This window comes from Oratosquilla oratoria, chromosome 24, assembly GCF_046742065.1.
Source record: "Oratosquilla oratoria isolate Oo_2021 chromosome 24, ASM4674206v1, whole genome shotgun sequence".
Lineage (NCBI taxonomy): Eukaryota > Metazoa > Arthropoda > Malacostraca > Stomatopoda > Squillidae > Oratosquilla > Oratosquilla oratoria.
The window spans coordinates 8,284,903-8,300,404 of NC_134800.1; the positions used below are offsets into that span (position 1 = coordinate 8,284,903).

Below are 15,502 nucleotides of genomic sequence, written 5' to 3' on the forward strand. Positions count from 1 at the left end.
TATATATATATATATATATATATATATATATATATATATATACACACACATATATGTGTGTGTGTGTTACACACACTCATCCCTCGTTTTAACGGACCTTCATTAAATGGATAGTGGAAACAACGGACAAAAGCTGTTGCAGCCGACTCAGTCTGTGAGTCCCATCATCCACCATTCGTGGTAAGTCTGGTTTTAAACTAAAATGTTTACAAAGGTTTACAAAGGCGAAGCATGCCGACAGGAGACCTTTTGGTCCATATCTAGGTCGGATGCGAAAATAATCATAATAATGATAAATGAATACATGAATAAATTAAAACTATAATAATGTAAATAATAAAAAAATACATAAATAAATGCATAGGTGTATTTTTAGTAATAAATAGGTAAATAGTAAATAATAATATATTGACATATAACTAATAATAAATGAGAATCAAATAAATAATGATAAACAAACAGACAAATGATAACAAAACAAATAAATTGAATTACAGCATCTTGCTTAGGTGTTTATCTAAATGATTCTTAAAGCTTCGAACTGAACTACATTGCACTACCTCTGCAGGAAATTATTCAATTCATTAACTACACGGTTGGCGAAGTTGTTTCTACTCACTTCCAAATTAGATCTATTTCCAGACAGTTTGAGACCATTGTTTCTTGTCTGATTCTCATTCAGTGTGAAAAGTTTGTCACTTTTGATGTCAATTCCTTTTAGAGTCTTAAAGACCTGTATCAAGTCACTTCGGAGTCTACGCTTTTTTAAGAAAAACTGATTCATATCTTTTAGTCGATTTTCGTATGATTTATTTTTGATATTTGGAATCAGTTTTGTGGCTCGCCGTTGTACTTTTTCCAATCTGTCAATGTCTTTAATGAGATTCGGTGACCATACGGAAACAGCATATTCCAAACATGGACGAACTAACGATTTATATAACTTGTTAATGAGTGATGGACGGTGATGGACTTCTGAAGTCAAAAGATCGCCCAATCAGTCCTAGAATCTTATTTGCTTTCTCAGAGGCTGAAACACACTGCTTGGATGATTTGAGATCGTTACTGATAATTACGCCGAGATCCTTTCCACTATTCACTTTCGATAACGAATTTCCAAATAACTTGTAATCGTACTCATGTGGCGACGTGCCCCTGGTCTAAACCAGACTGCCTGTGACACATCCCGACCTAGGCTTTTATACTGCCCATAGTTGGCAAGCGTAGTCAACAAGGACATCCGAGCGTAAGGCAACTGACCAGTCAGGAGCTCGGAAAACCTCCCGTAGACCGGTCGGCATACGACTCGACCTAGGTCTATGTACCCGCTAGCTATAGTTAGCAAGTATAGTTAGCAAAGACGTCCATGCCCAAACTAAACGGACCAATCAGGAGCTCGGAAAGTTCGCCGGGTTCCTCACCAGCCTCCTTTATAAGGAGGGGGGAACAAGCCGAGACTTAGGCTAGGATATCGATGTTTCTGGGAGATTGCGGGACGCCAAGAAGACTGCCAACACTGCGGCGCGGTGGGGGCCAATACGCTGGTCCACTACTTGACTACCTGTCCAGCGTCTGCATTTCTTCGAGCGGGTCCTGCCACTTCACCGGAGGGTCTGGTGAGGAGGCTGTTGGGCGCGATCAACCCATACCGGCTTCGGCGCCTAACGGAAGTATCACCTCCCAGATAATGCCCCCCATTTTATTCTTTTTCTTTTCGTGATGAATACACACTGAATATATAGCCTATGTACAACAAGCATATCCGCTCACCATGACTTTTTCTTTCTTTACAGCAAAGACGACTGGCCGTCCTTACCTGGGATCCCGGAAGGCATGGACTGAGACAAAACGACACATCAGACCGGGAGACAGAAGGGTACCGAAGAGATGGCTGCCAGCATATTAACCTTTAGTTTTGTAATACATTGTAAAAGTCCTTCAGACTTCTTAGGATGTAGCGGGTTGTGACCCGCGCAAGTTTTTCTTTTGTAAATACTTGCAATCAATAAAAAAAAAAAAAAAAAAGCCGAGACGAGCAGTTCGCTCGCTAATTCGCCAGGTGGCAATAGCCCTCTTTTATACGCTACTATCTTTTCATTTTCTTACAGACATTATTCCCCTCCCACAGAAACCGATCCCGCGCAAGCGGATGGTCTTTCTTAGGAATTCAGAATTCAGTTCACTCCAGGACACGATGTCTTCAAGCAGCTTTCCTCTTCAAGCAGCTTTCTTCTCCAAGCAGCTCTCCTCTCCAAGCAGAACTCTTCTTCAAGCAGCTCTCCACTCCAAGCAGCAGTACTCTCCAGCAAGCCTCCTCGGGACCAATTCTCTCCAGCAAGTCGCCTCATTCCCTCCTGTGGCTCTTCGCCCACAGCCACGACGCTTGATGAGGCCTTCACTCTGGACCTTCTCCAAACGAGACCTCGTCCGAACCCTCCGCGCCTATTAACCATTAAACCTTAGTGTTAAGTGTTATTGTGAGTCTCATTTTCCCTGGCTTGTCCGAACCATATCAAAACACTCACTGTTATTTTTACCTATGTGCATTACCTTGCATTTGCTTGTGTTAAATTTCATTAGCCACTTTTCAAACCATTGCTGTAAGGCATATATGTGAGAAAAATTTAGGAAAAGATAAAGATTTTTTGTGTCTTTATGGATTTGGAAAATGCTTATGACAGGATAGACAGCAAGGCACTGTGGGAGGTATTGGAGATATATGGGATAGGAAGAAATCTCTTAAGAGCAGTTAAGATTTGTTAATAAGAATAGTAAAGCCTGTGTTAGGATTAGAAATGGAGAGGATGAGTGGTTTGAGGTAAAGATGGGATTTCAACAGGGATGTGTTATGTCACCTTGGCTGTTTGATTTATACTTGGATGGGGTGGTGCGAGAGGTAAACACAAGGGTACCAGGGATTGGAGATGGTTAAAAAAAGTGGAGGAAAATGGGAGATAAGTCAGTTGTTGTTTGCTGACGACACTGCACTTGTGGTAGGATCAGAGGAGGGATTAAGAAAGTTAGTGACAGAGTTTAAGAAACTGTGCAAAAGAAGGAAGTTGAAGATAAACGTGGGAAAAAGGAAGTAAGATGTACAAAGGGAGAATGTGGCAGCAAATTGGAAGCGAGTATTAAGGGAGAGACTGTAGGAAATGGATATATTTAGATACTTGGGTGTGAATGTGGTAGGAAAGAGAGAAATGGAGGTTGAGGTAGAATGTAGATTGAGAGAAGCAAGTAAATGCCTTGGGGGATTAAAAAGTGTAATGAGAAATAGACATTTGGGAATGGATGCTAAGAGGAGATTGTATGAAGGGGTGATTGTGCTGACAGCATTGTATGGGGCAGAAACATGAAACATAAGAGAGGAAGAGTTTAAATGTGTTTGAGATGAGGTGCCTGATAAGTATGGTAGGAGTTATTAGGCAGGACTGAGTGAGAAACAAGGAGGTGAGGAGGAGAGCTGGGGTGGAAAGTGAGTTGGGAGGTAGGGTTGATGAAAGAGTATTGGGATGGTTTGGACACATGGAAAGAATGAGTTAAGAAATATTAGTAAAAGAGGTGTGGAAAGAGTGAACATGAGGGGGCAACCAAGGATAAAATGAGGTGGATGGGGTACAAGGGGCACTGGCAAAGAGAGAAATGTCTGTTGAGGAAGGAAGGGAGAAGACAGAAGATAGGGGTGAGTAAAGAATGGTTGTGCATGGATGATGCTGTGATGCATGGGAGTTGGTGGGTGAGGGAGTATGTGTGAATGATATTTTGATGCAACCCAAAGGGATTTTGCCCCATTTTCTCTTTTTCTGCACGAGGGGATGGAGAGGGAGGGTCACCAATTAAATGAAGCAGCCTTGCTGTGAATGTGCTGTGTCTTGTGACACTGCTTCTGACCCAGGGCAGTGGGTGAGATGCAGGGATGACCCATCATCCATGAGGGGATGTGGGGGTGGAATGGGTGGGAGTTGATTTTATACCTTTGTTTTTTTGGCTACCTCCCTTGTAAGGGGAAAAAAGCCTTTGGTATTGTATGTTTTAATGCTCATGCAAATGAAAAAAATCTTATCTTTTCATGAAATAGTATGGGTAGCCTACTTGTTCAATTAGCCATGGTTTCACTTACTAGCATACTTGGCAAGATAGTAGAAGATATATTTGGAAATAAAAAAATTGATGTCTGATATACAGCTTGCTCTTAGATGGCAAGGTCATGTGTGCTGAACTTGGTAATCATCTATGATAATCATAGAAATCACTCACAGGGGAGGATAATTAGATTACATTTATCTTGATTTCTAAAAATCTTTTTGTAAAGTATGTTAAAGAAGTCTCAATCTGTCAATTAGTAGTTTCATTTCTCTCTTGGAGAAATTCGTGTCCCAGTATGGGTAAGGAAATGAATGACACATTTCTTGATGTTCCATCATCAAGCTGATGTAAAATAATTTTATTCACTAAGAATCACATCTGAAAACACTCCATCTAGTGAGAAACTATGAAAATATTCTTTGAGAGGGATAATTGCAATTTGTCAACCTTGAATATCTTTGGTGTGTCAATAGATTGCACATCAACATGATATAAATACATAATAAATAGTTGTATGATAAATAAAGAGTCACATGACTCACAGCACAAATAAATAGGCAATATTGCAATGCATTTCAAGACGACTTAGAGAAAACAACATGACACATACAAACTTTGTTTTGTAGAATACACAACCCAGTGCTGTTTATAATTGTAACAAGATACTGTAAATCATACATAAGCATTCAAATGTAGAAAAGGAATAATTTTCTTAAATACAGTAATCCCTTCCATATCCAAATCACCATTATCTTAACTCCATTTACTATTACTGCTATGGGATAATGTCCCACTGATAACTACTGGAGTGGCAGAATAGACTTGAAGGGGAGGATTATTTTACCTTGAGTATCCAAACACTCCCCAAATCCAAACACCCTGTGACTAATTAGTTAAAATATGGGAGGAATTACTGTATGTACTTACTGGCACATATTCATAAAAAGTATATGTAATACAGTGCACAAATGAGATCCAGTAAAATGTGGACAAATTAAAACTATTTTTGTAGAATTTAATCATAAACTAACAATATTGCTCTGCTGACACAAATGTTCAAACCTACATAATCACATCATATTCGCAGAAATACAGCCATTCAGTATTTACATTTTGTGCAAGTCAAACCCAGCTATTGTATAACAAATATTTTAGCTGGAGTTGAGAAATAAAAGTACCTCTTTTTAAACTTACAATGACCCTCTCCCTTGTATGTTATCCATGTCCTTATTCACTGCTCACCTTGATGAACTTGTTTTCTTACACCTGTGTTATATATAAACTACTTGCTATATTACAGAACAATTTTGGGGCCTGACATTGCAGAATGTACATATTAACAGTAACATTTCTTTTTCTCCAATTTGTGTAGTTGATCCTATATTAACTGTGACAACAGTTCATTCATAGAGTGCATATCCAAGATGTCTTTACATATTCCTAAATTTGTTTGTGTTTTGCCAACTTTCTATGAGGGTTTTTATCTTCCATATACATTATTATTTGTCCGTACATATATATCCAGCACATACACTGCATGGTGAACTAACAGTTTTGAGTGCACTGAGCAACTTCTGTCTTTATTAACTCCTCCGAGCTGGGGGGTATTTCTCTATTCTGGTTAGTACTGGAAAATATTATTCAAATGCAAGATGACCATTTAGTAAACAAATGATTAAATGTATCTTTATTAACTCTATCTATACCAAGGAGTTTGAGGTAATAGTTCAATATCTGGTATTTACCTAATTTACCTACCAGTAATTGTGGTATACAGGAAAAGAAGCAATGCTCATTGGGTCCCATTTTCTATTCTCTAATTTTTATCCTACCTATATCCTTGATGTCCAATTATCATATTTAGATTTATACTTGTGTTTTGTTTGAATTTGAACTATACAATAAACCTTCAATATAACAGACAATATGGGGTCAGGGGTGTGTCATTATATCCAAAGATCCGTTATAACCGTGGATCTGTTATATCCAGTGGAAATACCAGACAGATCCATTATATCCTGAAGTTTGTCCAGTATTAGAAATTACAGTAAACACTCAATATAACGGACGATATGGGGACAGGGGTCTGTTGTTATATCCGAAGATCCGTTATAACCGAGGATCCTTTACTATAATGGATGAAAATCTGTTATAGCCAGGGTTTGTCTAGTCAGATTTTTTGTCCGTTATATCCGATATCTGGTATATCAAGATATGTTGTATCGAGGGTTTACTGTATCACTTCCTAAGCTATTCCAGGTATTTATGCACCTATATGGAAAACTGTATTTCTTCACATCCTTTAGACATGTGGCCTTTCTTAATTTGCAACCATGATCTCTTAAAGCCCTCCCATCTAAATTTAATCAGGATATCTCTTCTGTCAATGTAATCTATCTCCTTTAGTGACCTGAATACTATGATCATATCACTTCTCTCTCTCCTCAATCTTTCAAAGTTGGCAGACCCAGTGCTTTTAGTCTTTTCTCATATGATTCATTACAGGCTGGGGACCAGTTTGGTTGCTGTCATTTGTATTCTTTGATCTTGGTTATATCCTTCACTCTGTGTGGGGACCATACTACTAATGCATATTCCAGTCTTGGATGAATCAGAGTTTCAATGAGTTTTTTCATCATCTCTTCATCCATATAGTGAAACACCACTTTGATCTATTACACCATTACACTAGTCCCTATGTCTCTCCCATAATGTTGCTGATATATCTGTCAGGTGGCAGGTTGTGGTATTGTCCGTGTGTGGATTTTTTAGTTTCTTGGTGTTACTTTCTCTACTTTTTTTTTTTTTTTTTTACAAATGTGGAGTAGTTCCTATGTTTACCTTTATCCCCTGTGTATCTTTCAATTAATTTTCCATTTCTCCAGTGATTTGGGTTTGAAGTTGCTGAGGAAAACTGCTTGTTAACGATACTGTATGGTTATTTTGGTGATGGTATTTTGTTCTGTGATGTTCCAAGTACTTCATGAGCTAGCAGAAACCTCATTTTTTAGATTTTCATTATAATTTTTTATTGCACACCAAAAAGATCCAATGACAGGTACCTTTGGTAGTCCTGCACAATGGACATCACAGCTACCTATTTTCAAAACCTATTTACCCCCTTAAATAACTATTAGAATAACTTTTGCCTTTGGGAGGGGGTGGATGGGAGTGGAGTATGTGGGGATGGAATGGGTGGGAGTGGATTTATGCCTTTGTTTTTTGGCTACCTCCCATGTAAAGTGGAAAAAGCCTTTGGTATATGTATGTATCTACCCCATTGTTTCCATCATGAGGTGCAGCCCTGAGGGGCTGACACTCCATCTCCAGACTAGCCCCAAGATCTCTTTATCAACTTCAGCTATATTTCTTATGGCTTTTCACACGTGGAGAGCTAATGACCAACCATTACTCTCCCCCTTCTATTACTTTCACTTATTGACACAGGAACAGCCTAATACTGGTACAATACAGTGATCCCCTGGTATTCACAGGGGTTAAATTTAAAGACCTCTCGTGAATAACGAAAAATCATGGATGATGGACATGCCCCTTAAAAATACCTTAGAATGTCCTTTTTAATGGTACAAACCTAGTTTTAATGCTTTTAATTTTTTCTATGATGTAAATACATTCTAATACTCCATTTTTAAACAGTATTTTTTTAATATAATTATCTATCTATATACCAGAAGCTTTTTTCTCCCTTATAAGGAAGTTAGCCAAGTCAAAAGGCAATTACCCACTCCCACTCATTCCACATCCATCCATCACCCTTTCCTCCCTCTCATCTTGGCTCCTCATGGATGACAGGTCAGAAGCAATGCAGCAAGTCACAGCACATCCACAGCGAGGCCGCTTCACTCAATCAGCAATGCCCACCCCTCTCTGTACCCTCTTGCAGAAAAAGAGAAGACGGGGAGAAACTCCCTTGAGCTGTGTCAAAATATCATTCACACATAACCACACCATATTCCCTCACCCCTCTTGCATCAAAGTTTCATCTATACACAGTCATTCTCCACTCACTCCTATTTCCTGCCCTCTCCCTTCCTTACTGAACAGACATTCCCCTCTTGCCTAAAGCCTCTTTCACCCCATCCATCCACCTCATCCTTGGTCATCTCCTCAAGTTCACTCCATCTACCTCTGCCTTCCAATTGTCAATTTTATCCACTCATTTCATTGATCTGAACACCACAATTACCTCTCTCTCTTTTTTCTTTTAGTGATGACAATACCAGTAATTCTAAACTTTCCTTGTTTGTCTAGACTGGTACAGAACTATCCAATTGACGTCAGATTACAACTGTGTTTTCTTGGGAACATGTACAGGAACATGTAAAATTCTTTGTTTGTACACCAAAGCATCTTATAACCTAAGGCACATACTGATCTATAAGGCACTTCATGCAATACGGCTACAGGATAAACAATCTCTTAAATGTTTATGTCTTATGGAGTCTTAAATTTTTTCTAAATTTTTTTGTCACATTTTCTGTAAGCATTTGATGTTATTCCTGATACTGTGCCTTCTCAGACCCCAAAATTTCATTTGATAATACACTCGTGTATTTTTCTTCCTCTTCTCCCTTATAAGGGAGGCACATCTGCAATAAACCTGTATCCCTGAACTATACAGGTCCTTGTACATGTTCTTAAACATAAATTATTGTTCCCCTTGCAGTCACCTACTTTCTTGTTCCTCAAGAGGTTCTGATCCTGGATTTCAAATCCGTGCCCCTAAGGTTCATGTGGAGGTTTGATGAGATTGAGTCTGTAACCATCTGGAAGTGGATTATCCACTTTGTATTGAATGGTGCTACGGTCCATGATGGTCAGGTTCTGCGGCATTCTGTCTAACTGGTCCATCTCTTCTCTCTTAAGTTTGAAGTCAAATACCTGAAAAAAAAAGAATAGGACTTTGCTAAATATAACAAATACCCTTTCCGCCCTTGTAAGTCACTGGCTGAGTCAAAGCACACACCCGTTTCAAGTACACTGAAACCGAATTGACATTCTTCCTATCTCAGAACCTCAAGGATAAAGGATCATTCCTGTTCCCTGCAGTATGGCAGTGTTCTTCTGCAGCACAGACCAACAGCTGCAGCTGGTTTACCCCCACTGATTCATCATAGCAGACCTGATTTACAAAGCAGATGACAAGGACATAATTCTTACGATAATTTATTATAAATAGTTCACTGTCTACTGGAAATACTATGTTAGAAGCTACTTCCACAAATTACATATTCTGCAAATCACAGAGATTCTGGATTGTAAACAAAAATATCTATAATTTCAAATTGATCTATTAGTCTACTGCAGTGGTTCCCATACAGTGTGCCACAGCACCAAAGAGTGCCGTGAGATCAACTGAGGGTGCCACCAAAATTCAGGGCAAAAATAATTTTCGTATTACCGACTCTCTCTGTCATCCATTTTTGTTCATTAAAGCAGCATCAGTGTAAAGATGAGTATTTTCACATTATCCAGGGACAAAATTTTGTTACACTGATGTTGAATCAAAATACAGACAAACTAGATTTTAGATTTTCTAATAAGGGTGCCAGGACTTCTGAAAGGCTTGGCAAGGGTGCTTCAAGCCAGAAAAGGCTGGGAACCACCGGTCTACTGTTTACTGAAAGTACAATGTTAGCTGTTATTTCCATGAATCTCAGAATTTGCAAATCATATTAGATTCAAGTTTACAATAATTATGGTGTTTTGATACCTGATATATTCATATATACATCATATGTGAAAAAATTATATTTTCATGCAAATATCTTGTTTATGATATACATGATTTGTATTTATTTTGTTAGTAGACAACTCTGGATATTACCATAATTCTAGACACACACATACCAAAAACCCTCTCCCCCTTTGGAAGGGAGCAGCTTGTACACATACAAATCCTAAAAATTATTTGCTTGATATTAGAAACGGCCACACAAAATCAAAGTCACACTATTGAACACACTTGGCAAGGTAATAAAAAAATAAGAACCATCATTCAATATCCATACTTAAATAGTCTACCTCACTATTTTCTTTCACACGATGTTCTTGGGTGGATTTGGGAATTGAGATTACATGATGATCAATACTCCATCGAATAAGAACTTGGGCTGGAGTCTTGCCGTGGTTATTTGCGATGCATTTTACGGTGTCTTCTTGCAGGATCTTCCCATTACCAAGTGGACAGTACCCCTGTTTCCATCATGATAAACATAATGATGATAAATACATAATTGACATTTCACAAATCTAACTACTATACTATTCATATATGTGTACTTTTACCTAGTTGTATTTACCTAGTTGTATTTTACGGGAAGAGAGCTATGCTTGTAGAGACCAGCTTTTGTATATTTCAGCATCCAGTTTGATCTTAAATTCTTGTAGTTTTTGCACTCACTCTTTCCTCATTTTGTTTGTTCCAGATATCTATCACTCTGTGTAGGAAGCTATTCTTTTTCAGATCTCCTCTGTGTGTGTATATATACATATATATATATATATATATATATATATATATATATACATATATATAATACACACACACAAGTAGTATTGAAATCAATAGCATTCTGACAGTTGATAATTTTCTTATTAGTAGTTTCTAGGTTTCTAACAAGGATCCAATCATTCAACAGGTGAGCAAAGACAAATTCACCAGAAACGTCCATTTAATATCTTACTCAACGTTTCACCTAGACATCTTCAAGAAAAATCTGGAAAATACAGAAATACAAACATAGAAATATGAATACAAAGTTTAAAGTGGTTATAATGATATAACATGGCAAGGAATTTTACTTATTATGCAGAAAAAATTAAGAATGCATAGCAAATAAATTTCCCTGTTATATCATTATAACCTCTTTAAATTTTGTGTTCATACTTGTATGTTTGTATTTCTGTATTTTCCAGATTTTTCCTGTAGATGTCTCTATGTAGATAAAATGTTGAGTAAGTTATTAAATGGATATTTTTGGTGAGCTAGTCTTTGATCACCCCCTGAATGACCAAATTCTTGTTAGAAACCTAGAAAATACTAATAAGCAGATTATCAACTGTCAGAATGCTATTGATTTTAATATTGCTATCATATTTTTCAATATATATATATCTATATATATATATATATACACATATCAAGGGCCTTTTACCCCCTTGCCAAAGTCAAAGCATACACCCACATCAGACACAGCATTTCCATGGCAAAGCCCAATACCTGGAGTTGGTTTCCTTCACTGCTTCATTATATGGTGACCCTCCCTCCTTATCTACTCAGACTAATTTACGAAATAGATAAGAATCTCCATTTGGGATATATTCTTTCAGCCACTCACAATCTCCCTCCACTCACATTTTTTGCACACTCTCTTCCCAGTCTCATACATTCTTTGTCCTAGCTCTCTGTGTGCCTATACTACCTTACACACGCTTTGTCCATCTACTTTGCATGCAATTTTGTTGCATTTTCTCTTTATTTCTTGTTTGACACCTTGTCTGTCCTTTGTGTATGCATATACATCTCCACTGTTATTAGCTATAATAATCCTCCCATATCCAAACTAATTTGGCTACAGGGTGCTTATGTATTTGTGAAAACAACGGCTGTGGGAACTCTGCTGGGGGGAACAAAAGCACAAAATCTACTCCCACCCATTCCATCCCTACATACTCCACTCCCATCCACCCCCTCCCTCCCTCTTATCTTGGCCCTTCCTGGAAGAAAGAAAGAAAGAAGAAGAAGAAGAAGAAGAAGAAGAAGAAGAAGAAGAAGAAGAAGAAGAAGAAGAAGAAGAAGAAGAAGAAGAAGAAGAAGAAGAAGAAGAAAAAAAAAAAATCACTCATATATATATCTAATTAACTTAACCTATTTCAATCCTCCTCTTCCTGTATTAAGTTTTTGAGTATCTCCCTTCTTTTATTCCATTCTCAGTACCTACATCATATGGACTCATGATCTTTTCATAGTATTTTGTTAACTTCTATATTTTCCTTTTAAAATGTATCCTTCAACAATACATGTGCAAAGAATATTCAGTTTACTTTCCATCTTTTAAAAAAAAGATTACACATAAATCACAAGTAAAACTGCATTATAAACCTGTAGACCACATAGAATAAATCAAGAAAATGTTACCTCAAACTGAATCTTGTTTTCGATGCAAAACTTGCGCAGCTCTGTGGGGTTGCAGAGGGGATGAAATTCGCACTGGTTGACGTGTGGTACCACTGAACAGTTGTTAAGGAGTATATCCAAGTCATCTTCGAAGAAATTACTGACCCCAACAGCTCGAACTCTTTCTTCATCAAGCAGAAGCTGTAAGATATATTCACCTTTATAACTTCAAAATAAACCATGAAAAGAATTGTAATAAAAATCTTTGCAAGTTTCACTGACTGGAAACCTGCCCTCCCATATATATCTGGAAAGAAACATTACCTCACCAAATCAATATGGATTCAAAGAAGGCCACTCCAACCATTGGTCACAAACCTTACCCGTTAGTTGGCCTCAACATGAATGTGCCTCCTGACAGAATGGTAATGGTGGTAACACACATGAGTAAGGTTTCTGACAGTCTCTAGACACACATTGCCAAAAAACAACAATAAAAATTGAAATGTATAAAAATGACAAACTTCCTTGTCATCAAAGACAGTATCTCAAAACAACCATCTAACAGGGATAAAAAAATTACACAACAGAGACCCCTAAGGGGCAATGCTACAACCATACACAGGACACAACACTAAACCTCTCACAGTTACAGATGACTAATACTCATGCAAACACTTTTGACTGCCCTCGAAGGACTTCCCCCATCTCAAACATTTGTGAAACCTCTCACAATACTTTCCCATCAATCCTATTATTAAAGCCCAAAAGATATCCTAAGCATTTGCCAAAAACTTCTTGCATACCTATCTTATTATAGAATACTGATTAATGCACCCTCTTCCTTTCCTAAACTCACACAGTTCCTCCCTAACTACTTCTGTTCCCTTCCTAATCAATCAACACCCTCCCAAATACTTTTAACAGACTGATTTCTCTTAAGCTATTGCATTTATATTTGTCCCCTTTTCCTCTGCATAGTGGAATACATGCACTCTTCTAGTCCTCTGGCATATTTTCCTCTTTTAGGCACATATTAAACAACCTCACTAGTCAATCCACCAAAACTGTTCTTCTCTTCATTGGATACTCCATGTGATACCAATTTAAGTCAGGTGACTTACCAGCTTTTATAATTTTCAATGTTCTTTGTATCTCATTTTTTTTCCATTAGTCCTATTATTTTCTTTCTCCCATCAAGTCATTTTCCTGGTAGAGTACTACCTCTCATTAACAGATGGTAATTAGCTGTGTTTATGGTGTTTTCGGTATTTTTGGTGCTGTTGTTTAGTGCTGTGCAATCACTGTGCCAACCAAAAACCACTCCAAATCAACGGATTATTCACATCAACGGACACCGTTACCCCCCTTTTAGTCCGTTAATGAGAGGTAGTACTGTATCTCCCACCACCACAATCCTTACCTCCTCCACATACAATGAATCCCTGATATAATCCCATCCTCCCTTTCCCAACTTTAATTCCATTAACATCTACCAATCTGCATCTTTTATCTTTTCCTCTCTGCCTAACCTGACCTCTTGTGGTGTGAATGTCATGGACGAATGCATGAAATGGGTGAGATGTGGGGGGGGAGACAGTTGGCACCCCTGACTGTGGATGTATTGGCACCAAGAGGAGATGCAGGTTTGAGGCATCGGAGAAACCAGTGCTTTTGGGAGGTCATGAGGTGTAGATTGCATGGGAGTGAAGCTGAAAAAATGTGAGTGTGCAAAAATAGGGGACCAGGTAGCTAGATTAGATTTGGTGAATAGGATTAGAACAGAGTGAGAGGGAGAAGCAGAAGCCATTAACGAAGCAAAAAGGAAGAAGGATACTCAACATAAGGTGAGTAGGAAAGAGTCTTTTCTGATTTCATGCCACACCTCTCTATCTCTTCACTCTTTTCACTTTCTTCTAAAACATCTTATTCTTTTTAAAATTCTCTGTCACATCTAGCCCATTTTATATCTGTTCTCCTCTTTGCCTCCCTCATCTTGCATTTTGCTTCTCTCTTTTTTTGTGCCTCCCATATGCTTCCCTGCTTCAAATTTACTATCAATTCTCTTTCAAACACCACTTCTATTCTATATCCCACCATTCACTGCATCTCCATCTGTTTTCTCCCATCCTTCTCATCCCATGCCATATTTGCACACTTTATCTCTTCCTCTACTATTGTTTCTCTTCTAGCCTTCACTACTTCCCATACTTCTCTCAGCTTCTCCTGGTATTATATCTATTTTTCTTTTTCACTTTTAATCTATTCACTTTTAATACTTCTCTGCCCTCCCTTTTCCTCCTCCTCCTCCACTTCATCTCTTCTCTCAATTACCCTTCTGCCAGTCCCCTACTCTCTCCCCTGAAAATATTTGCATCCAGAACTCTTCCAATCATCTGGATACCACTACATCGTCCATTAATGCCCTCTCAACCACCCTCCTTTTCCCCACCCTGTCCCACATATGCTTGTTTCTTCTTAGAGATTGTGTCTGCTAACATTAACTCCCTTTCTAGATAGATCTTTATCATCTCTCCACTATAGTTCTTACCTGACACCCTGTACCTCTTTACTACTCCATCTATCACCTCATCTACCATAGCACTGCCTTCCTCCAACACCACTACATTTACATTCCTCCAAAACTCTATACACTCAGTTAATGAAAAAAAAATCTTCACTTTTCTCATTACCAGGAATATATGCACTCACAACCCTTATCTCTCACCATCCCAATTTTATCTTCAACATCCTCAAAAATATCAACTCTATCCTACACCTATCTCATCACTTACCAGGAGAGCTGCTCCTTCCTTCCCTTGGCCCCATGTCACTCCTGACATCCTACCCACCACCCTTCCAAACTCAAACTCACTCTTCCTTTCAAGTTAGTTTCACTTAATGATAGCACAATTATCTTTCTTCCTACTGACATAGTGCCAATCTCTTCCCTTTTCTTCTGATGTGTACCACATCCATACACATTTCATGACCCAATTATAGTACTAGGGTTTTGGTTGGCTGGTTGAAGTCCTCCTCCTAGACCTTCTTATGCCTTTATTTTTCTTACAAGAAAAACAGTGGAGGCTCTCTTGTATCTGCTATTCATCCCATCTATTCACCTTTTACAACATGCATGAAAACACTGGCAGATTCATCCCCACCCTTACTACAGCACATAGAAAGAGGTATATTTATAGACATGATTGAGAATTTTCTTTTTACAGCACTCTTATTCATATTTCATTCCTGTTTTTGTGAATAATCTAACTAGCT

The 15,502-nt window shown here is 38.1% G+C and overlaps 1 protein-coding gene across 9 annotated transcripts in view; it reads right to left on the reverse strand.

The window, feature by feature from the left end:
- Window positions 1-4,405: 4,405 nt before the first annotated feature.
- The window catches only part of LOC143038419 (putative oxidoreductase ZK1290.5), a 28,571-nt gene continuing 17,474 nt past the window's right edge, over window positions 4,406-15,502 (reverse strand). For 7 of the 9 annotated variants that reach the window (XM_076207579.1, XM_076207577.1, XM_076207578.1 and 4 more), the window contains exons 6-8: window positions 12,248-12,427; window positions 10,132-10,302; window positions 4,406-8,988 (exon numbers count right to left, since the gene is read on the reverse strand). In XM_076207579.1, coding sequence (XP_076063694.1) covers window positions 8,830-8,988; window positions 10,132-10,302; window positions 12,248-12,427 — 510 coding nt within the window. In that variant the 3' untranslated portion in view covers window positions 4,406-8,829. Of the gene's footprint in view, window positions 8,989-10,118; window positions 10,303-12,247; window positions 12,428-15,502 lie in introns of all 9 variants that reach the window. The other 2 variants (XM_076207584.1, XM_076207585.1) reach the window with 2 other exon arrangements.